Consider the following 27,299-nt stretch of genomic DNA (forward strand, 5'->3'; position numbering starts at 1 on the left):
TGGGGAGTGAAGAGAAAGACATTTATACACATGATTAAATCATTTTGTTCTCTTCTTCAGAATGATTATGTTGGGTCAATAACACTTCTGATTTTATGAAATTTTTTACCGTATTAAATGCTTAATTATGTTTTTAAATGATCATGTGTGTTTGAAACGTCATAATTTTTAAGGATCATCTTCATCAGTTTAATAGCTATTCCATAAAATCGAGAATTTGATAGTTTTAAATAATATATAATTGACTAACAATAAATATGTGATGTGCTTACATTATTCTTCATTTTAAAGCATGTATGGAAATTATATCACTATTTGGCCTTCATTGATGCCATATACATGCACATTTTACCCACTCAAGTGCTTTATTATTTCTGAATTTTGAGGAATACATTATTTTTTTCTCTCCCCATACTTTACCCCCAACAGGCTGCTGTGATTGTCAACAGCAGCAGGAGCCACTTGAAGGTTTGATAAAAGCAGACGAAGATGCTTAAAGATGTCTGTTTGCTGAAAATATCTGGTAACAAACAGGAATATATGTGAGTAAATAAACTGTGTTATTCTTATTTTAAAAGTAAATGTTTTAAAGTGCCTAATTGCTTGTTATCACGGGTTTTGTTTTGTCCTGATATAGTTCTGAGTTAAGAAGGTAATAACAAGGAAGGAAATACATGCTACAGCATGGATGAACCTTAAAAACATTATGCTGAGTGAAATAAGCCAGGCAAAAGTGAATACATACATGATTCTACTTGAGGTACTAGAATAATGAAAATTCATAAAGACAATATAGAATAGTGGGAAGGGAATGAGGAGTTGTTTAATGTGTACAGTTTCAGTTTGGGATGATGAAAAATTCTGGAAATGGATAGTGGTAATGGTTGTACAACAATGTGAATATATTTAATGCCACTGAGCTCTACACTTAAACATGTTTTAAATGGTAAGTTTTGTTTTACGTATATCTTACCACAGTAAACAGAAAACTTAAAAATCCCTGTGCGTAGATGTGAGAAAATATTAGCAAATTGAATCCAGCATCATATAAAGTATAATACATCATGATTAAGTGAGACTTATCCTGGGAATACAAAATTGGTTCAACATCCTAAAAAATCAATATAATTCACCCAATTAACAGAACAAAACAAAACATTTATCAACAGAATGTGAAAAAGTATTTGATAAAATTCAATAGTATTTGATGTAAAAATTCTCAACAAAATAGCAAAAAAAAAAGAAACTTCCTCATCCTGATGAAAAGGACCTAAGTAAAACCTATAGCTAACATCGTATTGGTGAAAGACTTTCTCCTTAAATCAGGAACAAGGCAATATCAATTCTTACCATTTTATTTTAATCTGTACTGAAGGTCTTAGCCATTGCAGTAAAGCAAGAAAAGGAAATAAAAGGCACATATATTAGAAAAGAAGACATGGAACTGCCTTTATTCACAGATGATATAATTACATATATAAAATAATCCCAAGGAATCTACCAAAAGCTACAAGAATTAATAATGAAGTCCTAGCAAATTCACAAGATATAAGGCCAATAGACAAAAATATATTTTGGTATACTAGCAATGAAAAACTAGGGACTAAAATATTTAAAAATTAATATTTACAATAGCATAAAGACATTAAAAACTTAGGGATAAATCTAACAAATGTGTACAAGATTTGTTCACTGAAAAATATAAAACATTACTGAGAGAAATTAAAGATTTTAATAGAGCAATGAACTGAGTCCATGGATTAAAAGACTCAGTATTGCTCCAAAGTTAATTATTGTCAAATAGATCTCTACCTACAAAGCAATTCTAATAAAACCCCAGCAGGCTTCAAATTTTTTTGCAGAAGTTGACAAGTATATTCTAAAATACATATAGAAAATCAAAAACAATTTTGAGGGAAAAGAACAAAGAGGATTCATACTACTTAATTTTAAAATTGGCTTTTAAGCAGTTTAGAAAATAAGCAAAACAAAGGGGTACTGGCACAAAGACAGATATATGGATTGATGGAACAGAATAACGAGTCAAAGAATAAACTCACATACATATGGTCAATTAATTTTTGGCAAAAGCACCAAGATAACTTAACTGGATAGTATAGTCTTTGCAACAAATGGCAATATAACAATTGGATATCCGTATATAAAAATAAAATCCTCAACCCTTACCTCACTGCAAAAAGTTAATTTAAAATGAATCATAGACCTAAATACAAGAGCTAAAATTATAAAACTTCTAAACAAAAACATTGAAAGTTTGTTTTTGTGGGTTTTTGTTTTGTTTTGTTTTTTTACCTTGGGTTAGTAAAAGATTTAGTGGAACAATAACAACAAAATAAACTACCATTTAGAAAAGAAAATATGTGAATAATTTGATTTCATCAAAATTACAAACTTTTTTCTTCAAAAGACACTATTTAAGGGAATAAAACTGTAAACATTTGTCAAAATATCGGACTGTACAATATGAAAGTGTGAGTTTTACTGTACAAAAATTATGCCTAAATAGACCAAATTTTTAAAAAACCTAATTTAAGATTTTTAATCTTTAAGAATCCTAGGAGATAACATATTTTTAAGTTTTAATTTCATTCATATCACTAATAACTACAACTTATTACATGTTTCCTGCAGTGAGTCTTTTACCCATATTGGCTCATTTAGTCTTCATATTTAAGTATAGTTCCATTTTTATAGATGAGGAGTACCTAACTCTGAAAATTTTATTATCCATGTCACCCTGAGATGATAAACAGGGACTTTTAAAATCTAAAGCCCTTCCTTTCCCACTGTTTTGTTGTATCTCAAGTGTTTATTTAATGCAAACATGTTAACTGTATTTACATTAATTCATGCAGTCCTTGGAACCCAAATGTAAGGTGTATGCTGTTATATCCATTTTCAGATATGGAAACAGAGGGTAAATTACTTGCCTGGGTCACATGGCTCTTACAAATGGAGGCCAGTCCTGCTGTAACTCAAAAGACTATGATGCTCTCTCTACTCTCATTGCCCCCTGTAATGATATGGTCTTGAATTGTCTGTGTGTGTATTCTAATAAAATTGTATTTTGTGACACTGGAATCTTAAATTTTTAAAACCTTTTTATTTTGAAATAATTTTAGATTTTCATGAAGTTTCCAAAAAAATGTATAGGGATGTACCATGACTGTTGTATACAATCAAAACCAGGAGCAAATTGACATTGGTACAATCCACAGATTCCAAAGTCACTTATTTACAAGCACACATTTGTGTGTGCGTGTGTGTGTGTGTGTCATTCCATGCAATTTCATCACCTTTGTGTAGCTTTGATAACTATCACTGCACACAAGATACAGAACAGATCAGCCCATGCCTGATGCTATCCCTTTATAGGCGTTTTCATCCCTTTTCTTCCCCATCCCTAACTCCTGGAAGCCACTAATCTTTTCTCCATCTCTATAATTTTGTTAATCTAAGAATATTATGAAAATAGAATGCAGTATGTAACCTTTTACTATTTTTTTCACTCAGTAAAATTCTACGGAGAACCTTCCTAAGTTGTTGCTCACATCAATAATTCATTTTCCTTGTTATTGCTGTGTAGGACCCTTTGGTATTGATGTACCACAGTTTAACCATTTACCCATCGAAGGGCATTTAGGTTGTTTCCAGTTTAGGGTTATTAGGAATATAGTTGGTATTAACAGTCATGTACAGGTTTTTGCATGAGCATGTTTTCATTTCGTTGGGATAAATGCCTAAATGCAATTTCTCAGTCATATGGCAAGTACATAGTTTTTAAAATGTGGCTGTACCATTTTACATTCTTACCAGCAACATAAGTGATGCCATTTATTCACATTCTTGCCAGTACTGGTGTTATCACGATTTTTTAGCTTAGTCATTATCATGGCATGTGGTGATATAACATTGTGGGTTTTTTTTTTCTTGTCTAATAGCTAATGATGTTGAAAAACCTTTTCATATTCTTCTTTGTCATCTGTACATCCTCTGTGAAATGCCACTTCATATCTTTTGTCTATTTTCAAGTTTATTTTTTTTTACTATTGAGTTTTGAGAGTCGTTTATCTATTATAGATACAAGTCCTATGTCAGACGTGTGGTTTGCAAATATTTTCTCCCTGTCTGTAGCTTGTCTTTTTCATTCTCCTAACAGGGTATTTCTTACTTGAATTGTTTTCTAAAAATATCCAGTAAATGTTAATTTTTCTAAGCAACTTTAAACAAAGTCAATTAGTAGTATAGAAACTATAGACTGTCAAGTATACTGCATTTCTGCTTAGAGTTCTCTATATACAGAGGTCTAAGATAGCACAAAATAAGTATGATTTATTTAGCCCAATTTTCCTGCATCGTTTCCATAAAAAATATTGAAGTGGCTCACAATATTAGTATTCAAACACCTGTCATACACATTCCATTCCTGGCCTTATCCTTTCCCCCTTTATCCTTTACGTATTTGTATTAGGATAAGAATATCCTCTCTCCCAAACTTCACATACCGGGGCCTGTCAAGGGGTGGAAGGATAGGGGAGGGACAGCATTAGGGGAAATACTTAATGTAGATTGATGGGTTGATGGGTGCAGCAAACCACCATGGCATGTGTATACCTATATAACAAACCTGCACGTTCTGCACATATATCCCAGAACTTAAAGTATAATAATAATAAAAAAAGAATATCCCCTCTCCCTTCTTTTCCGAAACCAAGGGCCTCTCAAAACTAATGGGAGGAAAGTTTATTTATCATAAAACTCAAGATATTTTGCTTTAGTATGGGAGATATATGAGGGGAGCTTAATCTTAACAGTGCAATGACCTGATTTTTAAAATTAACCCAAGTCCCTGTCCAACAGCAGAGCAAGACAGAACAAACTAATGCTACCTGCTCCAGATACAGAAAACGTAGAACATTGGAAACATCTGGGTGGATGGGGGTAAAGGATTCGGATCAGCCCATAACGGCCACGTGATATACCCTGACATCCTAGGATTAAGGCCATGAGCCATGGAAGGTTGGAGGACAAATGAAATACAAAAAGTAAGTCATAATATCTACAACCCTGTGGTCTACAAAGGAGTTTGGTTATACTACATGAACCTGAAATAGATGATGGATTAAAGTCTCCATTCATTATTCCATGTAATGATAAAACAATTTCAAGTGATCATAAGACCATTTTATAATGAATTCCTTCTTTCCACTGTAAAGGGCATAGTGTTAGATTGCTTACTCTTGTTAAGATTTACTGGATGCTAACAGTACAGCACTGGCTAGGCATCGGGAACATAAAAATAAATGAGAAGTGTTCCTGCTTTTAAGATGTTCCTACTGTGGCAGACAGAGAGCTACAAAATATAATAATATAGAAGTATGTAAAAAAAAAAAAAAAAGGAACAACCAATTCTGCCAGGGGGAATAGTACAGTCATGAGGAAAAGACGTTTGAGCTAGGTCTTGCTAGATGTTTTTAAATAAAATGTTTTTCTTCCATAATGAATATGAAACAATTAGAAAAAGATGGGAAAATTGAGTTTTCAAAGATGAGTTCTTCAGGAAAAAGCCAAAGCTTTTAGAGAAATTGGATTCATTCATTCATTCATTCATATTCATTTAGCAAATATTCATTGCCTTCACTCCAAGCTAGATTCCGAGAATCCAACAAACGGTACTTGCCAAAGGGAACCTGTCGGCTGGCAGGATGATAGAGATCAGACAGTTGCCACACAATGTGAAAAGTGCCGTGAAAAAGTAAGCATAGGGTGATGTGGAAGCACATGGTTGCCTCTAATCTGGACAGACTGAAGACACTGAGATTTACAGTTAGGCCAGGGTCATTTTAAGCACTGCCTTATTGTATTTGTATTTAATGACATTTCGAAACGTGGAATGAAAAGTACAGGCAGACTATAAGAAGCTTCCACGGATGTGTCTAACTTTGCAAATGCACAAAAATCTAATGTAGACATATCCTGGAAACTTCTAGTTTGCCTGCACTTTTCCATTCCAAATGGAGGTTTGGACATTTAACAAACAGAGGCCTCAGAGGGTTATCCTGTTAAGATTTTAGTATATACAGCAGAGGCTTGAAGGAATGTGGATTCCATTCCTCTTGGCCTCCTTTTATGAATCCAGTTCTGTGCTAGCTCTGTGAGTAAATGAAAATGCCTTCAAAATTGGGATGCCAGAGTTAGACAGCAAAGCAGCAAAGGAACCCGTATCAGCTAAGTGTGGGAAGGGAAATATGTACCAGTTGCTATATACTTTCACACGTTATTTTAACCTCATAACAACTCTATCAATTCAGACGATGAAACAGGGTTAAAGAATAGAGGCTGAGCACCTGGCTGTCCACGGATACATTGAGCCAGCAGGAGCACCCGTGCCCCGCAGCAGCACCCGGGGCCCTCCGAAAGTTCCGGCCTTAACGCCTAGGAACGTGCCATTGGCTCCTGCGTTTCTCGTTCCCGTCGGGAACGCCACTGGCTAGTACCTTGCCTGGCCCGCAGTGCTCAATCCCTGGTAGTTGGGAGGACGAAAAGGAAATCCCTCTCTGGTCGGTCCTCACCGCAGCCCTGTGCCAGGCAGTCACACGGCGGCCTCCAGAGTCGAAGGCGGTCTGAGGAGATGCAGGTTGTGTCCAAAACCTCCCACCTCAGGGTCTACTGAAGGTCCCAACAAGCTCCTTGGGCCCTTAGGCGTTAGGCCAACCCCAAGCCTCAACTGGCCCCGCCCACTCCCCGTGGCCGGAAGTGGCGGCGCCGAGCGCAGTAAACGCGTGCCCAGAGGCGCGACCTCGGGCGGTTGGTGGGGCCACCGGGTCTTACCAGTCCGCGGCGTGAGTCCTGTAGGACCGTCGACGGGGGAGTTGCCGAGGAAACGCGTCGCCGGCGTCCTTCCCCTCCCCTGGGTCCTTTGAACCTAGTTTGGCTGGAACTCGCCTTGCGGCGGCGCGGAGGATTTCGAGGCCCTGACTAGCGGCCCCGAATTTCCGGAAGTGGGCGCCGCGCCGCGCCGTCAAGATGTGCTCGACGCCCGGAATGCTGGCGCCAGGGGCCTCGCTGTCCCTGCGGGTGTCCTTCGTGGACGTGCATCCCAATGTGATCCCGGTGCACCTGTGGGGGCTGGTGGGCGAGCGGCGGGTCGAGTACCTGCGGCTGAGCCGGGAAATCCAGGAAGCGGCGGCCACGCGTGGCCAGTGGGCGCTGGGCAGCGCCTCGGCCTCGCCCGGCTACCTGTGCCTGGTGCAAGTCGGGCTTTTGTGGCACCGCTGCCGCGTGATCAGCCGGCAGGCACAGGAGAGCCGTGTCTTCCTGCTGGACGAGGGCCGCACCATCACGGCTGGCGCAGGCTCGCTGGCGCCCGGGCGCAGAGAGTTCTTCAACTTGCCCTCTGAAGTGCTGGGCTGCGTGCTGGCAGGCCTGGTGCCGGCAGGCTGCGGCGCTAGCGCGGGCGCGGGCGAGCCGCAGCACTGGCCCGCCGACGCCATGGACTTCCTTAGCAACCTTCAGGGCAAGGAGGTGCACGGGTGCGTCCTGGACGTGCTGCTGCTCCACCGCCTGGTCCTCCTGGAGGTGCCCGATGTGTTCCAACAGATGCGGGAGCTGGGCCTGGCCCGGCGGGTGCCCGACAGCCTCTTCCGTTCGCTGCTGGAGCGCTATCTCACAGCGGCCACTGCTAGCGTGGACTCCGGGGTCCCGGTTCTCTCGCGAGTCCCGCTCGAGCAAAAGCAGCCTGGTCTGGATTATTTCTATTCCCAGCTGCAGCTGGGCGTGACGGAGCCCGTGGTCGTAACCCAAGTGTGCCATCCCCACCGCATTCACTGCCAGCTTCGCAACCTGTCGCAGGAGATCCACCGCCTCTCCGAGAGCATGGCCCAGGTATACCGGGGTTCCACGGGGACAGGGGATGAGAACTCGACCAGTGCCACCTGGGAGGAGAGGGAGGAGAGCCCAGACAAGCCGGGCTCTCCGTGTGCATCCTGTGGCCTGGATGGACATTGGTACAGAGCACTCTTGCTGGAGACTTTTCGGCCCCAGCGCTGTGCCCAGGTGCTTCATGTGGACTATGGAAGGAAGGAGTTAGTGAGTTGCAGCAGCCTTCGGTACTTGCTGCCTGAATATTTTCGAATGCCGGTGGTGACCTACCCTTGTGCTTTGTATGGACTCTGGGACGGTGGGAGAGGCTGGTCTCGGTCACAGGTCGGTGACCTGAAGGCACTGATACTGGGCAAGGCAGTGAATGCAAAGATTGAATTTTATTGCTCCTTTGAGCGTGTATATTATGTCAGCCTGTATGGAGAAGATGGGATTAATCTGAACCGTGTGTTTGGAGTACAGTCGTGTTGCTTGGCTGACCGAGCCCTTCAGAGCCAGGGAACAGAGGAGGAGGAACCAGAAACATCTCAGTCCCAGTCTCCTGCTGAAGAAGTAGATGAAGAGATTTCACTCCCAGCCTTAAGATCTATCAGGTTAAAGATGAATGCCTTCTACGATGCGCAGGTAGAGTTTGTTAAAAATCCTTCTGAGTTTTGGATTAGGCTGAGGAAACACAATGTCACCTTCAGTAAGCTGATGAGGAGAATGTGCGGTTTCTATTCCTCTGCCAGTAAGCTGGATGGTGTAGTTTTGAAACCTGAACCTGATGACCTTTGCTGTGTCAAGTGGAAAGAAAATGGTTATTATAGGGCCATAGTCACCAAATTGGATGACAAGAGTGTGGATGTATTCTTAGTTGACCGAGGCAATTCGGCAAATGTGGACTGGTATGATGTAAGGATGCTGCTTCCTCAGTTTAGGCAGCTACCAGTATTGGCTCTGAAGTGCACCCTAGCTGATACTTGGCCTTCGGGAAAAACTTGGAGCCAGGAGGCAGTTTCCTTTTTTAAAAAGACTGTGCTCCACAAAGAATTAGTCATCCATATTCTTGATAAACAGGATCATCAATATGTTATTGAGATTCTTGATGAATCAAGAACAGGGGAAGAAAACATTAGTAAGGTAATTGCCCAAGCAGGATATGCCAAGTATCAGGAATTTGAAACAAAGGAAAATATCCCGGTAAATGCCCACTCCCCAGGGCATGTTTCAAATCACTTTACTACGGAGAGTAACAAAATACCTTTTGCCAAGACCAGAGAAGGAGAGCAGAAAGCCAAGAGAGAGAATAAAACCACATCTGTTTCAAAAGCTTTGAGTGACACAACAGTTGTAACAAATGGTTCAACTGAACTAGTTGTGCAGGAAAAAGTGAAAAGAGCATCTGTTTATTTTCCTCTTATACAGAATTTATTGGAAATTAAGCCAGGCTCCTCTAGTAAACGAGAGCTGGAAGTTGGAAGTACAGTAGAAGTCAGAGTGTCTTATGTTGAAAACCCTGGCTATTTCTGGTGTCAGCTGACCAGGAACATACAAGGACTTAAAACTCTAATGTCTGATATTCAGTACTATTGCAAAAATACAGCTGCTCCTTACAAGGGAAACACCCCTGCTTGTTTGGCTAAGCGAACAGTAAACAGACAGTGGTCCAGGGCACTTATTAGTGGGATACAATCTGTGGAGCATGTCAATGTAATATTTGTAGATTATGGAGACAGAGAAATGGTATCTGTGAAGAATATTTATTCAATTAGTGAAGAATTTCTCAAGGTTAAGGCTCAGGCTTTTAGGTGCAGTCTTTATAATTTAATTCACCCAACTGGCCAGAATCCCCTTGTTTGGGATGTAAAGGCAATACAAGCTTTCAATGAATTTATAGATAATGCATGGCAAAAAAATCTAGAATTAAAATGTACAGTATTTGCTCTGGCTTCAATTAATAATGAAGAACTGTTTAACATTGTGGATTTGCTAACCCCCTTTCAGAGTGCATGCCATTTCTTGGTAGAAAAGAGACTTGCAAGACCACTAAAATTTCAGAAGCCTTTGGAGTCCTCTGTTCAGCTGCATTCCTACTTCTATTCTACACATGATATCAAAATTGGAAGTGAAGAATTAGTTTATATAACGCATATTGATGACCCTTGGACATTTTATTGCCAGCTGGCAAGAAATGCAAATATTTTAGAACAGTTGTCATGTAGTATTACACAATTAAGTAAAGTTTTGCTGAATTTAAAAACATCTCCCTTGAACCCTGGAAACTTGTGCCTTGCCAAGTATACTGATGGAAACTGGTATAGGGGCATAGTAATAGAGAAAGAGCCAAAGAAAGTCTTCTTTGTTGATTTTGGGAATATTTATGTAGTAACAAGTGATGATCTGCTTCCAATACCTAGTGATGCATATGATGTCTTACTTTTGCCCATGCAAGCTGTCAGATGTTCATTATCTGATATTCCTGATCGTATACCAGAAGAAGTGGTGGTGTGGTTTCAGGAGACTATTTTAGATAAGTCATTGAAGGCTTTAGTTGTAGCAAAAGATCCAGATGGAACACTGATTATAGAACTATATGGTGACAATATTCAAATTAGTGCTAGTATTAATAAGAAGTTGGGGCTACTTAATTACAAAGATAGAATAAGAAAAAAAGAAAGTGAAGTGCTCCGTTCTACAACTGAAACTCTTGCAGAAAAAAATGAGAATATGAAGTTGCCATGTACAGAGTATTTAAGTAAATCAGTAGGGAACAAGTTACCTAGTAAAGAAATTTTGGAAGAGTCGTATAAACCTAAGATCGACTCATCATACAAGGAACTCAAACTTTTACAAAGTTTAACAAAAACAAACTTAGTCACTCAATATCAAGACTCTATGGGAAATAAAAATAGTCAAGTGTTTCCATTAACAAGAGAAAAGAAAGAAGAAATTTCTGCTGAGACACCCTGGAAAACAGCAAGAGTAGAAGCCACTCTTTCAGAGAGAAAAATAGGAGATTCATGTGACAAAGATTTGCCTCTGAAATTTTGTGAGTTCCCACAGAAGATTATAATGCCCGGATTTAAAACAACTGTGTATGTTTCTCATATAAATGACCTTTCAGACTTTTATGTTCAACTAATAGAAGATGAATCTGAAATTAGTCATCTTTCAGAGAGATTAAACAGTGTTAAAACAAGGCCGGAATATTATGCAGGTCCACCTTTGCAAAGAGGAGATATGATATGTGCTGTTTTCCCAGAAGACAATTTATGGTATCGTGCTGTGATCAAGGAGCAACAACCCAATGACCTTCTGTCTGTGCAGTTTATAGATTATGGCAATGTTTCTGTGGTTCATACTAACAAATTAGGTAGGCTTGACCTTGTTAATGCGGTATTGCCAGGGTTGTGCATTCATTGCTCCTTGCAGGGATTTGGGGTTCCTGACAATAAAAATTCTAAGAAAATGATGCGTTACTTTTCCCAACGGACCAGCGAGGCTGCAATAAGATGTGAATTTGTTAAATTTCAAGACAGATGGAAAGTTATTCTTGCTGATGAACATGGGATCATAGCAGATGATATGATTAGCAGGTATGCTCTCAGTGAAAAATCTCAAATAGAACTTTCTACCCAAGTAATTAAAGATGCCAATTCAAAGTCTGTTGACAAATCAGACATTGACACTTCAGTATTTCTTAACTGGTATAATCCACAAAAAAAAATGGTAAGAGCTTATGCCACTGTGATAGATGGACCTGAGTACTTTTGGTGTCAGTTTGCTGATATGGAGAAACTTCAGTGTTTAGAAGTAGAAGTACAGACTGCTGGAGAACAGGCAGTAGACAGAAGAAATTGTATCCCATGTCCTTATATTGGAGATCCTTGTATAGTAAGATACGGAGAAGATGGACATTATTATAGGGCACTTATCACTAATATTTGTGAAGATTATCTTGTATCTGTCAGGCTTGTGGACTTTGGAAACATTGCAGACTGTGTGGACCCAAAAGCACTCTGGGCCATTCCTTCTGAGCTTTTGTCGGTTCCCATGCAAGCCTTTCCATGTTGCCTCTCGGGATTTAACATTTCAGAAGGGGTATGTTCTCAAGAGGGAAATGACTATTTCCATGAAACAATAACAGAAGATGTGTTGGAAATAACAATACTAGAAATCAGAAGGGATGTTTGTGATATCCCTTTAGCAATTGTTGACTTGAAAAGCAAAGGTAAAAGTATTAACGAGAAAATGGAGAAATATTCTAAGACTGGTATTACTAAAAGTGCTCTTCCCTATGAAAATATTGACTCGGAGATAAAGCAGACTCGTGGGTCCTACAATCTTGATGTAGGACTTAAGAAGTTAAGTAATAAAGCTGTACAAAATAAAATATATATGGAACAGCAGACAGATGAGCTTGCTGAAATAACTGAAAACTATGTAAACATCATTGGAACCAAACCAAGTAACTTCCGTGTCCCTAAAACTGATAACATTTGTGAAGGCTTTGAAAACCTCTGCAAAGATAAAATTGATACTGAGGAACTGGAAGGTGAATTAGAGTGCCATCTAGTTGACAAAGCAGAGTTTGATGATAAATACCTGATTACAGGATTTAACACATTACTACCACATGCTAATGAAACAAAGGAGATACTAGAACTGAATTCACTTGAGCTGCCACTTTCTCCTCATGATGAATCAAAAGAATTCTTAGAACTGGAATCTATTGAGTTACAGAATTCTCTGGTTGTGGATGAAGAAAAAGGGGAGCTAAGCCCGGTGCCACCGAGTGTGCCACTCTCCCAAGAGTGTGTCACAAAAGGCGCCATGGAGCTATTTACACTGCAGCTTCCTCTCAGCTGTGAAGCTGAGAAACAGCCAGAACTAGAACTACCTACAGCCCAGCTGCCTTTAGATGAGAAGATGGATCCTTTGTCTTCAGGAGTTAGTCAGAAAGCACAGGAATCCATGTGTACTGAGGACATGAGAAAGTCAAGTTGTGTAGAATCTTTTGATGACCAGCACAGGATGTCATTGCATCTACATGGAGCAGATTGTGATCCCAAAACACAGAATGAAATGAATATATATGAAGAAGAATTTATAGAGTATAAAAACAGGGATGCCGTTTCAGCATTGATGCCCTTGTTCTCTGAGGAAGAAAGCAGTGATGGAAGCAAGCACAATAATGGTTTACCAGATCATATCTCAGGTATGTGAATTTTTTTTTCCCTTTTCCTTTTTTCTTTTCTTTTTTTTTTTTTTTTTTTTTTTTTTTTTTTGAGACAGGGTCTTGCTCTGTCATCTAGGCTAGAGTGCAGTGGTGTGATCTTGGCTCACTGCAGCCTCTGCCTCCCAGGCTCTAGTGATTTTCCCACCTCAGCCTCCCGAGTAGCTGGGACTACAGGTGTGTGCCACCACACCCAGCTAATTTTTCTATTTTTTGTAGAAACAGGGTTTTGTCATGTTATCCAGGTTGGTCTCAAACTCCTGGGCTCAAGCAGTCCTCCTGCCTCAGCCTCCCAAAGTGTCCTTTTACTTTTAAGTTTAACATAGTGACTTTCCAAAGTTGTTATTTGTTTTAAAGAAAAGAGAATAATTCTTATATGGATTTCTAAAAAATAATTTTTTGTAAAAGAGATTAAAAACCTGGAAAGTGAATCAGATTGGATTTTATGAAGGGCATTTTAAACTTGGGGAAAATATATTGTGAAATCAGTGCATAATATGTGCTGGAAGAAACACTGAAATATTAGTTTTGTGTTTAAAAATTGAATGCTTGAAATCTATTAGTCTCCAAAAGTTAATCACATTTAAAATGTAATCACATTTATAGTCAAGAGGGCGTGTGTTGGTAAGTTTTATAAAACATGGTATTCCCTTGCCAAATTTATAGCACTGCTATAGGCATAAATTTACACTAAGGATTATTTTAACAGGGTCTTTTAGACTTAACTGTATCATTCATTGATCTTGCAATTCATTAGAAACCCTTAAAGAAAGAAAATAGATTTAGGTAGCCTATATTAAGCAAAAAAATTTCCATGTGTAAATCTTGGAGAACATTTATTATATTAACTTTTTTATAAATTATTTTTACTACTGTTTGCTACTTAAAAAGAATTGTTAAATGGGTAACTTTTAGCTTTTTATAATCAATGCTATACTTTTTAAATGTCAATTTTTATATTATTAAATTTGAACCATTGTAAAAATAAGGAAAATAATGGAATAGTGAGAATGAAAATCAACAAGAAGTGATCAATGTTAACAGCATGATGTATTTTCTTTTTGTTGTCTTTTACCGTCTTTGTGTATGTCTACTACGTAGTTTTAAAAACAATTTAGATCATACTGTCATACAGTATTGAATCCTGCATTTTAGTCCCTTAAAAATGCTTTCAAAATATTTTAATTGCATGGTATGCCATCCTGTGGTTACACATAAGTTATTTAAGTATTACCCTTGCATTAGATATTTATTCCTCATTGTCATATTTAATAATAGTAAGTATTAACTCTGTGATAAGAATGTCTGCTCATTTGTAACATGCTGCTTTCTTATAGAAATGGCTGTTGTAAGTATAAAAAACACCACTTGTCTAAATAGTAACATATTTTATTAGCGATTTTCACTGTTAGAAGTCAGATTCACATCCTTATGATGTGATTTTTTGTTTGGTTTGTTGGTTTAGAAAAGCAGTAAGAGATTATATGGGGGAGGGGCACTGGAAGAATTTTAAACAAAATTGAGGGAGACAGTCATACCAATGTACTAATTACATGATGTTGATGATATAGAAATAATGCAGATTAGGAAAATGCTTTGCTTGTGTATGTTGCATTAAGGAATTAAGAGATATGCATTGAGTCTTACTCAATTCAATTTGGCAGCTCAACCACAGAACACCTACACTCTGAAAGCCTTTACTGTTGGATCTAAATGTGTTGTGTGGTCAAGTCTAAGAAACACATGGTCTAAATGTGAGATTTTAGAAACAGCTGAAGAAGGAACAAGGGTAAGTGATGTTTAAGTACTTTATCTCCAAATGTATATGCAGACTATTAAGGAAAGTTTAGCAGACTCTGTCAGACTAGAGAATGTGATAGAACAAATGTTTACCTGCTTGTTCCGCCTGATAATTTGATGTAATGCACAAATATTTTAAATCTCCATATATAAGAATCATAGCAAGAAATCATCCTAGGTTGTATCTTCTATCTCCCTTACTCTTTCTAAATTCTATTAATCACCTAGTTCCACACTTTACACATCTTATCTCTTAGTTGGAATTTTTTATATCTAATGCCACTACCTTAGTTGAGTCATTTCACAACTACATTACTCTAATAACCTTCTATTTTGTTTGCTTCTTCTAGTCTTCCTTAAATTGATTGTCCACGGTGTCAGGGTGAAGTTTGTAAAATGCAAATTTGATTGCATCATTATTGTGTAAAACTTATTAGGGAGCCTGTTGATTGTGTTTCTCCCGTGATTTGAAAACCACCTGTTTGAGAGTTACCTGGTGTGTGTATGTATATATATATATATATATTTTTTTTTTTTTTTTCTTTTTGAGACAGGGTCTCACTCTGTTGCCCAGGCTGGAGTGCAGTGGCGCGATCTTGGCTCACTGCAAGCTCCACCTCCCGGGTTCACGCCATTCTCCTGCCTCAGCCTCCCGAGTAGCTGGGACTACAGGCTCCCGCCACGACGCCCGGCTAATTTTTTGTATTTTTAGTAGAGATGGGGTTTCACCTTGTTAGCCAGGATGGTCTCGATCTCCTGACCTCGTGATCCGCCCACCTCAGCCTCCCAAAGTGCTGGGATTACAGGCGTGAGCCACTGCGCCCTGCTATTTTTTAAATTGTATTATAGATTCCTACGCCTTGGCCTGGCCTGCTAATTCAGAATTTCTGGGGTTAGGATTCCCGAATGTGCATTCATATTCCATTAAAATTCGAGAGCCCCTGGCCGGGAACATAAAAGTCAAGCTCATTAACATGGCATAGGAAATCCTCTAGGGTTAGGTGTTTATGTACTCTCTTTGGCCCTAATTCTTTATATTTTGTACTTTATGTTAGATGAACATCAAAATTCTTGACTTCTCTTACATATACCATCTGCTTGCTGTTTCGATATATTTAATAATGCAGTTCTATTTTACTTATATTCCATCCTGTTACCAAACTGGCTAATTCCAATTTACTTACCCATTGCCTCTACCAGGGAGCATTCACTGACGTTATTTTCTAAATTTATCCTTGTCCTCAACCTTCCCCCATCCCAAAAAAAGCCTTATTTCTGTATTACAATCCTATACCTCCTACTACAGAAGTCTGAACTTCCTATGATGTATTCTAATTATCTGCTTAGAGGTCTTTTCTCCACTAGATTTTGAACTATTCGATGTTGAAATTTTATCCATCTTTGATCACCAGTCATAGATACTCTATATATGTTTGTGAAACTGAAGTAGTATGGAGTTTGAAATATAAGGTTGAAGCTCAATAAATTCATTGTCTTTTAAAGTATTTCATTTTAGGGCTAGGTGCAGTGGCTCATGCCTGTAATCCCAGCACTTTGGGAGGCCAAGGCAGGTGGATCGCTTGAGCCAAGGAGTTTGAGACCAGACTGGGCAGCATAGTGAAACCCTGTCTTTACCCGAAATACAAAAAATTAGCTGGGCGTGGTGGCGTGCGCCTGTAGTCCCAGTTATTCAGGAGGCTGAGGTGGGCAGATTGCCTGAGCCCAGGAGGTCGAGGTCATGGTGAGCTCTGATCCTGCCACTGCCCTCCAGCCTGGGCGATAGAGCAAGACCCTATCTCAAAATAATAATAATAATATAATAATAATAATAATATTTCATTTTTTAAATAATTGCTCTGGTACATAAATCAGTTATTTTTTTGAATTGGACACTTAAAAATATTTGTTTTCTCCTGTAGGTTTTGAACCTCTCAAATGGTGTGGAGGAGATAGTGAACCCTGAGAATGTCTGGAGTGGCATACCCAAATTTGATAAGAGTCCACCTGAGGTATGTAATTCTATAAATAGTAATTAGTGAGAGCATTGTTCTTCATTTTGAAAGGTGATTTAACAAACTATTTCCAAAGTCCCTTGTGTTTGGAAAAATGGGAGAAAAATCCTGTGACAATAGTTAAAAACAGCAATAACAAAATCAATGATTTTAGTCCTTATGCCAAGTATTATTCTGAGAAAACTAGTTATTAATGTTTTACTTCTTGATTAGAAAATGTTTTGGTCTTCATGACTCTAATAAAATACATATTAGATGCAGAAAACCTGAGAAATATAACAATATTAAAAATGAGAAAGTAACTATCACCGATAATATACCCATCCAGAGACAAATAGGTTGACCAGTTTGGTTTTCTTTTATAATTTTTCTGTTTATATGTAATATAAGTATTTCATCTACATATTTTAGACACAATTGATTTCATCCTATGTATAGTTTTATATTCTGTTTTTCTTCATTTGAGACTATATGGTGGGCAATTTGCCATGACATTATGATGTGTCTGGGCATTTGAGTTTATCCTGTTTGGGGTGGTTGGACTTCTTGAACCTCTCCCTTCACAATCTTTGTCTGATAGTTTTAATATCTGGTCATCTTGGGGTTTGTAGCTGTTGATTTTCTTTTCCCTAGAGAAATGGTCAGCTTTTCTTGGTTCTTTGTATGTTGAGTAATTTTGGATTATATCCTGAACATTTTGCATATTATGTTTTAAGACTTTGGGTCCTGTTAAAATCTGGAGAATGTTGAAGTTTTTGTTATAGCGGATGATCAGCTGGTTTCAATTCATACTACATGTTCTGTTTCTCCTTCTGTGGTTGGTGATTGTCCTGTCAGTTTAGTTTTCAAAGCCTTTGTTGTTCAGGTCTTCCTGGTACATAAGCCACCCAGGGTAGTCAGGGACTTTGGTCAGTGGTTTATATAGTAGTTAGATGTCAAAGACTTTGCTGTGCTTATTTGGCTCTGTTCTGCATGTGCATAGCTCAGGGGCAATCCTGAGACTTACAGTTCACATGTAGCATTAGGAGTTAAACATTTTCAACTCCTTTCCTCTCTGAGATGTCCTCCACATTTTCTGGCTCCCAGGATCCTCTTTTATCCAGCCTCCAATGGCCCCTTTTTCTGGTCACCTAGCCAGACAGTATTTTTCTCTCAGACTCTGCTCCACCACACAGTTCTGTTTGCCCGTAAGAGCGAAGCAGATAAAGAGATAACAAAAACAATCTCCTATTACTACTCTTCAGATGACAGAAAGCTCTTTTCCTGGTTCCACTGGCTAGAGAGACGGGTCATCTCTCACATTTGTAGGTGCCTATGTTGCCATAGCTGTCACCAGGCAGTAACTGGGGTTTGCCACCCTCAGGGCAGAGCCAGAAGAAAAATAGAAATAAACATAATACCACAATACAGCAAAGAGATTTCCTACCTATTTCTTACTCTCTAGCATTCAGGGTTCCTTTATCCCTAGTCCACTGGCTATAAATAAGAAATTTCTCTCAGAGTTTTGCTGTCTACCCTAGCTGGGCAGTTTTGATTTGGCCCACCCTCAGATCAAAATCAAGAGACAAAGAAGTAAAAAAAAGAAAAGAAAAGGCCTATGAAACTCACTCCTGTTGTGAGTCATTATTCACGTTTTTACTTTAATTCTTAATCTACCTATTTCTGTTCACTTTTGAGTCTTTGAGTAGTTGCTTTTTATATTCTGTCTAGAATTTTTCATTGTAATCAGCGAAAGAGGTTATGGTCAGCTTATTCCATCTTGGCGCACCCAGAATGCCATAAACAATATTTAATAGCTGAATAATGCTGCATGACACTAGTGAGTCATAATGTATTAAACCATTTCCCATAGTGTTGGATATTTAGGTCATTTGAAATTTTTACCATTAAAAATCACTGAATATCTTTCTTTATGTTAATTACTTTTTTGCTTAGGTCAGAAATATCAGCCTACTACACTTTTTGCATCAATATTTACTAAAACATTTTACATTTGGGTTGTCTCCATCCATTAATTATGAAGAATCCACAGCCAAATGCATACATACGTACATACAAGATTCAGTTTGGATAAAGTTCTCTATGCCTGCTACATAGAAAAGAACTATTTAACGTAGACATAAAATTACATATCTAGATAAGTAAATAGATAACTACCTCTGGCTTTGACTAGGCCAGTTAGCAGACATATAGAAACTACTTATGAGTAAGGCTCTAAAAATTTTGATTTGGTTACTAATGAGATTTAAATATCCTTCCTTCAAATTTGAGGAAGCTCTTAAATCTGGATACCTGTCTACAAATGAGCTAGCTTTCCTTACAAAGTGAGTTGTATTATGCATGACTTTTTTTAATGATACATGAAGTCACTATGATCTAGGAATCTAATTACTTTTTTTAAAAAAAATGGTTTCTTTTATTTTACCCTAAGAGTATTTTGTTAATTAGTTACTGTATCACATGATGCATGCACATGATGCTATTGGTTGTTAAAAGGAATATAAGAGAAATATTTCCCTTTTCATTGTCCTTAATAAAGCATCTGTGGCTCTACATGGATACTGTGTTTGAATAACAGCCCCTTGAACAATGATGTCCCTCCCTCCTTCACCAATTACCAGAGTTGTTGGGGGTTTGGGAGCTAAACATTGGACAAGGGTACTTTACTCCCTGTGTAGAGTGCTCCAGGGATATGTTCTAGAGAAATGAGCATTTGAAGAATAGAAAATGTATTTGACGTGATTCCTCATTATAAAATCAGATTGTCATAATTTTGATAGAAATACCTTTTGTTGTTTACATCTTTTCTGGCTTATCTGTGGTTCCATTTCTGATTTGAATTATTTTGTACTCATAAAGAATCAATAGCAATTCAAAGGTTCCTTTTGTTAGGCTGTATCCCAAAGAGTAGGAAAAGATCTTTACTTCATGTCAGCGGGTGATACCACAATTAAAGGTAACTTGTGTTTTTAAAACAAAATACTTCTATCACCCAGAATTACAATTTCTTAAAAATATTGTTAGGCTGAATCCCTCAAACAAAAATGATTTATCAGTTTCTTTGGACATAGGTAGCAGGGAAGAAAAACCACTTTAGGTAAAAAAATGTAAAAATACTTATGGAGATAAATAACCAAGATGAGGATTTCTTGAAATATAGGAAACTTATTAACTGAATTAATCTTGAAAGTTAAATTACGAATGTGATAAATTCACATTTTAAAGAATTTTCTCTGTTAATTGGCTCATATGTTCAAATGATCTTTGTTAAATAATCTCTTGGAATTTCTGAATCTTTAGTTTATATAAGATTCAAATTATTGGCTGGTTCTTGGTATTGCACATTCTTATTCATAAACAATGCAGTGGTTCTTAGAATTGAGGCACATTGAGAATAAAATCGGCTAATGGTAGCTTTAATATCATGTGAAAAATATATACTAATCAAAAAGGACAAAGAACTAATTGATTATCGGCCTTGTTCACACCATTCTAGCAAAATATAAAATATGCCAATTTCATAATTTTTAGAGAAACTTGATTTGATGGTACAGTGTGAGAACCAAAATATTAATAATAAAATAAAACATTATTTCTATAGAAATAATGCCCTGTAGTAATTAGAATACTCATCTGTCCCCCCTCCCTTTTAGAGAACATTACATTTGTCATGGTAACACCCATGGAAATAAATTTTTTTGTTTGTATGTTTCTTTCTCAGTTTGAAGTTTTTCTCTTTTTGTTTCAGAAAAGGGGTTTGGAGGTGATGGAGATTTAACTGTGGATCTATAGCTGTGGCCAATCAGTCAGAAGCTGCCCTCGAACAAGTGGCATCTTACCCAGACCAACAGTATTTGAGAAAATTGAAAACATGTAACCACAAGAAGTTGTCATTTTCAAAACTTTTATATAGGTGGAAAACAAATTAGGTCTCAGGTTGACGGTGGAGTGTGTTTATAGTGATCCTGTTATATATACAGATCTGGGATCTTTTGTCTTTATTGTATTATGTTTCTAATTAGTTGGGAGGATTTATTTTGCTAAACAGATTACTAACACATTACATTTCAAAAAACTATTTTGGTTCCTTTCAAATACAGTGTTTAAATTAAAATAGAAAAATAAGGGCTCATGACAAGTACATTATTTGATTCTACTTAGGATAGCTTTTTAGCAGGATCTCCTTCAGAATTTTTGTCTTGATTTTGAATCTTTGCCTGTTTGTCTAAACATTTGACTAACATTCTGTTTGAATTTGGAAGTATTCTAATACAAGATTTGAATAAAGTTTATCCTTAAATAAAGTTTATCCTTAGTATGATGGTCTCATTTTATTAAAAAGGAAATAGAACTCTTAAATATACTTGGTTCCATCTCTCCTCTGTAATGGAGGATTGGGGAAAGCATAGTAATATTAAATGTTAGCTCTTATGTGTTAGTCACTTAGCTTGTACTTTAAATGCATTTTTTTCAGTTTAATCATCAACTTCGAAGTGCATATCAATATTATCCATATTTTATAGGTGAGAAAATTGAAGCTTCATAAAGAGGTTAAATAACTTGCCTAACTAAGGTCAGATAGCTAATGAGTCTCAGAGGCTTGATCAAACCCAGACCTACCTAACTTTAAAGCCCATGACTTTTTAAACATGATTTTGCAAAGTATAGATCTTAGCTTTTGGAAACAGATCTTAGCTATATGCTGCTTAACAGATATGTGGTATGGGCAAATTATGTAATATTTTGAATTTTGATCTTCTCCATCTGTAAAGTGGTGATAATAAAACCTTTCTTGCAGTGTTTTTTAAGATTAGAAATAATTGATATAAAGTCCCTGAAAAGGAGTAGGCATTTGATAAATGTTTCTTTCTTTACCCTGAAAAATACTCAGTGTGCACTATGTTAGGTTATTTCTTTTTAACCTTAGTAGATATTTTCAATAGTTATTTTCTCCTTTCAGCATCAGCATGCGCCACCAACAAAAGATTGTAAAAAAACAAACAAAAATTGTTGAATGGGACATCCATACAGTTGGGATGTTTATTTCTAAAATGAATAGGGAAAAGATTTGCGAAATGAGACTGGGGTAAAAGTGTATCTCTGTGAAGCATTGTCAGACTCTGAAGCCTAATGGAAAAAGAATTATGAACCTTAAAAACCGGTTATAATTTCAGTAAGTAGAAGGGAGAGAGGTTTGCATTAAAAGTAATTGAGGTAGATGAGTATATTACTTATTCCTGGAATAATGAATAGACAAGTTTGGCTTACTCATATAGATAATATAATGTGAATTGCCAGAAGCAAAACTCAGAGAAGATGTGTTAGGGTCAGATTATAGGAAGCCTTCAATTTTAAGCTGAGTTTAACTCCCTATTTTAAAAAATTTAATCTGAATGTCTACAGAAGTAAAATTTCTGAGAATGAGTGACTTTGCACCTGACACCACTAAGATAGGACTAGGGTACCAAATGAGTGGTATAAATTTTTATGTCCCTTGGGAAATAAAATCATTTTCCATGATTCCCATATTTATATAAATTCTTAAGCTATATTTTTACCTCCATTTAATCGTGTTAATCTGTTTTACTACTGCATACAGAATTGAAAACATTAAATAAAATTAATTGGAATATGAAGAAGCTAAATGTAATTCTGAATGTTTTATTATCCTTCACAGCCTTTGTGTGAGTAACTAATGTATTTTAATTGGAATCCCTGCTATATGCTGTAATACCTATGGAACCTTTCTTTAGTAAATGGAATGCCTTAAAGAATTAAAGAAAGTGCCAAAAATTACCAATTTTCTCTAATCCACTGCCTTTGCCTCATCTGTAATGTTGTTAACCCTTCTCTACTCCTTTTAGTCATCATTTGAAATTGTGTAGTACCACCAATCCTGTGCTAAAACAATGGCTTTTGCTTGTTCTAATTTTTCTTGCCGTGACCAAAAGTCAAAGAGAAGTGCTGCCAAATTCTACCTAGCATATCATGTTGCTATAATTAAACTCCACTGCCCATAGTAGATAATAAAAGCAAGAAATGGTTTTTTACTGTATGTTTAGGAAGTCTTGTATCATCGCAACAGGTTTTCACTGGCATTTTGCCTGTTTTAATCTACTTGTCTGTCAAAGTAATGTGAAAGCAGTTTTTAACTTCGACACTAAAAAGGAATCCTCTTTGTAAAATTAAAATTTAGGCTGATGTGAATGTTGTATACTGTATTCTTTCTTTACATCTAAAGGGAAAAAATTCTTAGTCCAAGCTTCAATCACGATTACAGTATAGCCTGTATTTTAAAATATGAGTCCTTTGGGAAAATACATTAAAAATCTCTCTCTCTCTCTCACACACACACACACAATTTTAGACAGTTTTGAAACAAGACTTTTAAAAAACCCCTTTTAATCCTAATTGTATTTCTCTATTCCTGAAGAGTTCTGTAACATGATGTGTTGATTGGTTGTGTTAATGTTGGTCCCTGGAATAAGATTCTCATCATCTCCTTCAATCAAGCAGTCCCACTGATCAAAATCTTTATGAAGTCCTATAAAATATAAAGTGTTAATGAACATATTAAACTTTTGAGAGCATTAAACAGTTTGGTGCCCCTAGGTGGCAATAAAGATTTACAAATTACACAAGTTCCATTAGGATGGTAGAGACAATGTGCTCTATATCAGCTGCCTCATGGCTGCTTTAGCAGCTGAATGCAAACGGGATAGGAGTGAGGCAACCTGCTGTCAGTATCCTCAACATGGAAGTCCACTCTAGGCTTCATACAAAGAATATTAGCTTTAACAGTTGGGTTTGCTTTCTATGATATGGAGGATGTAAAGCAACAAAATTAACTTTCTCAAATTTCTGTTTTCAAATTGATATACTGCTTTGTTTCATTGTAAACCAACTGGAAATAGTTTAAATGGTACTAAAACTGTATTAAGATAGACAGCTTTGTCCTGAGATTCATCTGGTTTAGGTCATGAAAAAATAGTTTCTTACCTAAATGCTTTTGTAAGAATGCTAATGAAGCTTTGTTGCTAAGATCAATAGCTACATCTGAATCTATATCTCCCTTTAATTTGAGCATGTGTCCAATTATTTTGCCAGTTGCAAAAGTGAAGTCAGCAAAATTCTGGTGGACTGAACCCCTAAAAGAGAACAAGACATTTAAAAGTCACATTGTTTGATAAAATTATTATTTTTTTAGTTAGAGTGTAAGAAAGATACTGGTTTTGTTGGTCTGTTTACTGAAAACCAAAGAAGAAATAAAACTTGTAATTTGATCTACTTAGATGTATTTCAAGGGTCACAGGCTGTTTGTTTAGGGATCCCAGAGTATATTCTTCTTCCAGAAAAACAACTCAAAGAATCTTCTTGCTTGGTATCTTGATTTTAGAAGAAATTATTCTTCGTTTTTAGTGAATTGGAATACTTCCAATTTGAATACTGGAATGTGTTCTGTGTTGAAGGGTCCCTGAACTCAGAGCCAGAGCCTGCCGCCTGCCCTCACCACCGAACGTGGTATGTATTTGATGCTAGTCACTTTAAATTTAAATCACTTTAGATTTAAGCCTTAGAGGAAATAGATTTCAAACAACACCTTTCCCAGTATTAAATGTAAGCACTTTATAAATATCATTTGCACTGCTCTCTAAATTCATCAATAGCCTAACATCAAATAGAATGGCTTTTTTTAAGTCCTAGTTTTCTACCACCATTGGGACATTTGACACTTGATGGCTTTCTTGCACTTTTTTTCTTTATGTTTCCTTAACGTTGCACCTTCCCTTCTGACACTAACTACTCTGTTCTTCACTGGCTCTTCACCCATTTCCCATTGGCTGAATGTAGGCATTCCTTACGATTCTATTGGCAGACCAACTCTTTTCTCACTTTGCAATCTCTTCTACTTCAAATGTTTCATCTGTGTTATCATGTAAATTATGTAATCATCCAATTTGTGGCCAGACATCTGTATACAGATTCCCCAGTTCTCAAGCTAAGAAATTGTGAAGTTAAAAGATCTTCCCAGCCCTGCCCAAAGCTGCTCTGCCTCTTGACTCTGCTGGTTCTTATAAGCAAACCATCATTCTTTTAGTCATCTAAGCTCAAAACAGGGCCACTTAACTCCCTCTCCCTCTTCCCCAGGAAACTTGAATGTCAGAAACATAAAGAAGATAAACAGCAGGACTACAGAGAATTGTGAGCAGAAGCTTGGATGATCTGACTGTGGAGAACTGGCCGGAGGAGGAAAACTGGAAGGAGCGGTATAAATGACAGGAGAAGCAGCAAAGAGGTGGGTCATAGTAGCCAAGGGAGCAGGAAGAGGGGTGGTCAGCAATGTTGAACAGATGCAGAGAGCAAGGTTGAGACTCAGAAGAGGCTGCTGGTGTGGTGTGTAGCAGGCCTTTAGTGTCTTTGTTTTGGCATGCCGGTGAGGGCCCAGGAAGCTAGACCACAAGAGTCAAAGAGTGAGTAGAAGTAAGCACAATACAATAACTAATATTGGCTATTCTTTGAAGGTTTCTAGCAGAGAAGGGACAAAAGCAAAGGCGAGAGCCTAGTAAGGAAGTAGGGTTGAGGGAAGGTTAGGTGTTCTGTATTATTTCTGTTTTAGAATTAGAGTTGCACATACACATAAGCTAAATGAAGTCCTTGCCTGAAATACCTAAACCCTTCCTTACTATCTAAACTCTCTTGATCTTACAAAATCCAATTTTAGTGTCATCTATGAACCCTTTTCCATTGGAAGAGACCCCTCTATTCTCTGAGCCCATACTGTTTATTGCCTATACTCTGTATATTTCCTTCCTGCCTCTTCCCTTCTCCTAAATAAACCAGGTTTCAGATAGGAAAGGGGTGAGTTCAGGTCCATCTTTGCTTTGTAATATCTCATTGAGAGTTCAAAACCTTATCAGGAGTTCTTTTTCACCTCCAGGATACAAGAATTGCCAACACTTGATGGTACCCCATTATAGCTTTGGGGAATTTATAAACTCATATTCTTTCTCAACAGGTAAGTATATTGCAGGTCTCAATAGATAATCTGACTTTTTCTTTAAAGAGTTCCTAGCCCAGCCTAATGATGGAATACTTCCACCTAGCTCTACCCCCAAAAATCTGCAGGCACATTCTGGTGTTTAGATTAAAGTAGCATGTAGTATAATGCTAATTTTAATTACCAGTGATATAGTTTGGATCTGTGTCCCCACCAAATCACATGTCAAATTGGAATCCCCAGTGTCAGAGGTAGGGACTGGTGGGAGGTGACTGGAACATGGGAGCAGTTTCTCATGGTTTCACACCATGCCCCTTGGTGCTGTCATTGTGACAGTGAGTTCTTGTGAGACCTGGTTATTTAAAAGTGTGCAGTACCTTCACCCATCCCTCTCTTCCTACTGCTCTGGCCATGCGAAGTGCTCACGCCCTGGTTGCCTTCCACCATAATCGTTAAGTTTCCTGAGGCCTCCCCAGAAGCCAAGCAGATGCCAGCATCCTGCTTCCTGTACAGGCTGCAGAACTGTGAGCCAATGAAACCTCTTTTCTTTATCAATTACCCAGTCTCAGGTATTTCTATATAGCAATGCAAGAACAGACTAATATGAGCAGTATATATACTATATACATTAACATTCCCACTTTAAAAAGAGTAAGACTAAATGTACTTAGAAACTGAGATTATCTAATTCTCTCCTTATTGAAAGTCTAAACAACCAATTCAGCAATTCTGTAATGGTTACCAAATGATATCGATTGATATTTTTTTTTTTTTTTTTTTTTTTTGAGACGGAGTCTCGCTCTGTCGCCCAGGCTGGAGTGCGGTGGCGCAATCTCGGCTCACTGCAAGCTCCGCCTCCCGGGTTCACGCCATTCTCCTGCCTCAGCCTCTCCGAGTAGCTGGGACTACAGGCTCCCGCCACCACGCCCGGCTAATTTTTTGTATTTTTAGTAGAGACGGGGTTTCACCGTGGTCTCGATCTCCTGACCTCGTGATCCGCCCGCCTCGGCCTCCCAAAGTGCTGGGATTACAAGCGTGAGCCACCGCGCCCGGCCTATCGATTGATATTTACCCAAGCTTCAAGTTTGTTTCAGATAATGAAATAAGTCACTAATACTTACCTGATTGTAATCATCTTTCTTTCTTTATCAGGTGAGTAGCATTTTTTCATTTTTATGATATTAGCAGGATATTGGAAATATTCAGAGTTGATAAAAAATAGGGGCTGAGGAATTCTGGAATATACTTCATCACCCAGTGGAAACATCCATGCATCCAGGGCAATACCACATCTGTAGGTATTTGTTGACAATGATGAAATTAAACTGGTTACATACTAGCCAACATTGAGGACATCCTAATAATGCTA

General features: G+C 37.7%; 4 protein-coding genes across 9 annotated transcripts in view; 2 read left to right on the plus strand and 2 right to left on the minus strand.

Moving 5' to 3' along the window:
• SLC25A27 (solute carrier family 25 member 27) overlaps nucleotides 1-531 on the plus strand; it is a 30,355-nt gene extending 29,824 nt beyond the window's left edge. Inside the window, exon 9 of the mRNA XM_063632924.1 lies at nucleotides 430-531. Within this exon, the coding sequence (XP_063488994.1) occupies nucleotides 430-474 (45 nt within the window). The 3' untranslated portion in view covers nucleotides 475-531. The remainder of the gene's footprint in view (nucleotides 1-429) is intronic.
• CYP39A1 (cytochrome P450 family 39 subfamily A member 1) overlaps nucleotides 1-6,930 on the minus strand; it is a 140,545-nt gene extending 133,615 nt beyond the window's left edge. The window contains exon 1 of the mRNA XM_063632916.1: nucleotides 6,853-6,930. The gene's annotated coding sequence lies outside the window, so the exon portion shown is untranslated. The remainder of the gene's footprint in view (nucleotides 1-6,852) is intronic.
• Nucleotides 6,931-7,031: 101 nt separating this feature from the next.
• Nucleotides 7,032-21,236, plus strand: TDRD6 (tudor domain containing 6). Of its 3 annotated transcripts, XM_063632914.1 has the most exons (5): nucleotides 7,032-8,526; nucleotides 9,889-13,102; nucleotides 14,785-14,909; nucleotides 16,840-16,929; nucleotides 20,681-21,236. In XM_063632914.1, exons 1-5 carry the CDS (start codon nucleotides 7,048-7,050, stop codon nucleotides 20,708-20,710), a joined length of 4,938 nt encoding a protein of 1,645 aa, XP_063488984.1. In that variant the 5' UTR covers nucleotides 7,032-7,047; the 3' UTR covers nucleotides 20,711-21,236. The 3 variants fall into 3 exon arrangements, with proteins under 3 accessions (XP_063488984.1, XP_055118914.2, XP_055118915.2); XM_055262939.2 differs by having other exon boundaries at nucleotides 7,032-13,102; XM_055262940.2 differs by lacking the exon at nucleotides 16,840-16,929 and having other exon boundaries at nucleotides 7,032-13,102.
• Nucleotides 21,237-22,961: 1,725 nt separating this feature from the next.
• The window catches only part of PLA2G7 (phospholipase A2 group VII), a 32,192-nt gene continuing 27,854 nt past the window's right edge, over nucleotides 22,962-27,299 (minus strand). For all 4 annotated transcript variants that reach the window (XM_055262946.2, XM_055262945.2, XM_063632921.1 and 1 more), the window contains 3 exons: nucleotides 27,052-27,222; nucleotides 23,932-24,080; nucleotides 22,962-23,476 (listed from right to left, as the gene is read on the minus strand). In XM_055262946.2, coding sequence (XP_055118921.1) covers nucleotides 23,340-23,476; nucleotides 23,932-24,080; nucleotides 27,052-27,222 — 457 coding nt within the window. In that variant the 3' untranslated portion in view covers nucleotides 22,962-23,339. The remainder of the gene's footprint in view (nucleotides 23,477-23,931; nucleotides 24,081-27,051; nucleotides 27,223-27,299) is intronic.

Source organism: Symphalangus syndactylus, chromosome 23, assembly GCF_028878055.3.
Source record: "Symphalangus syndactylus isolate Jambi chromosome 23, NHGRI_mSymSyn1-v2.1_pri, whole genome shotgun sequence".
NCBI lineage: Eukaryota > Metazoa > Chordata > Mammalia > Primates > Hylobatidae > Symphalangus > Symphalangus syndactylus.

Excerpts from the sequence above, each read along its gene's own strand:
- TDRD6 (XM_055262939.2), top strand. The coding sequence starts at position 7,048 with ATGTGCTCGACGCCCGGAATGCTGGCGCCAGGGGCCTCGCTGTCCCTG. Across the intron at positions 13,103-14,784 it reads TTTACCAGATCATATCTCAG|CTCAACCACAGAACACCTAC; the intron begins GTATGTGAATTT and ends TCAATTTGGCAG. Across the intron at positions 16,930-20,680 it reads TTGATAAGAGTCCACCTGAG|AAAAGGGGTTTGGAGGTGAT; the intron begins GTATGTAATTCT and ends TTTTTGTTTCAG.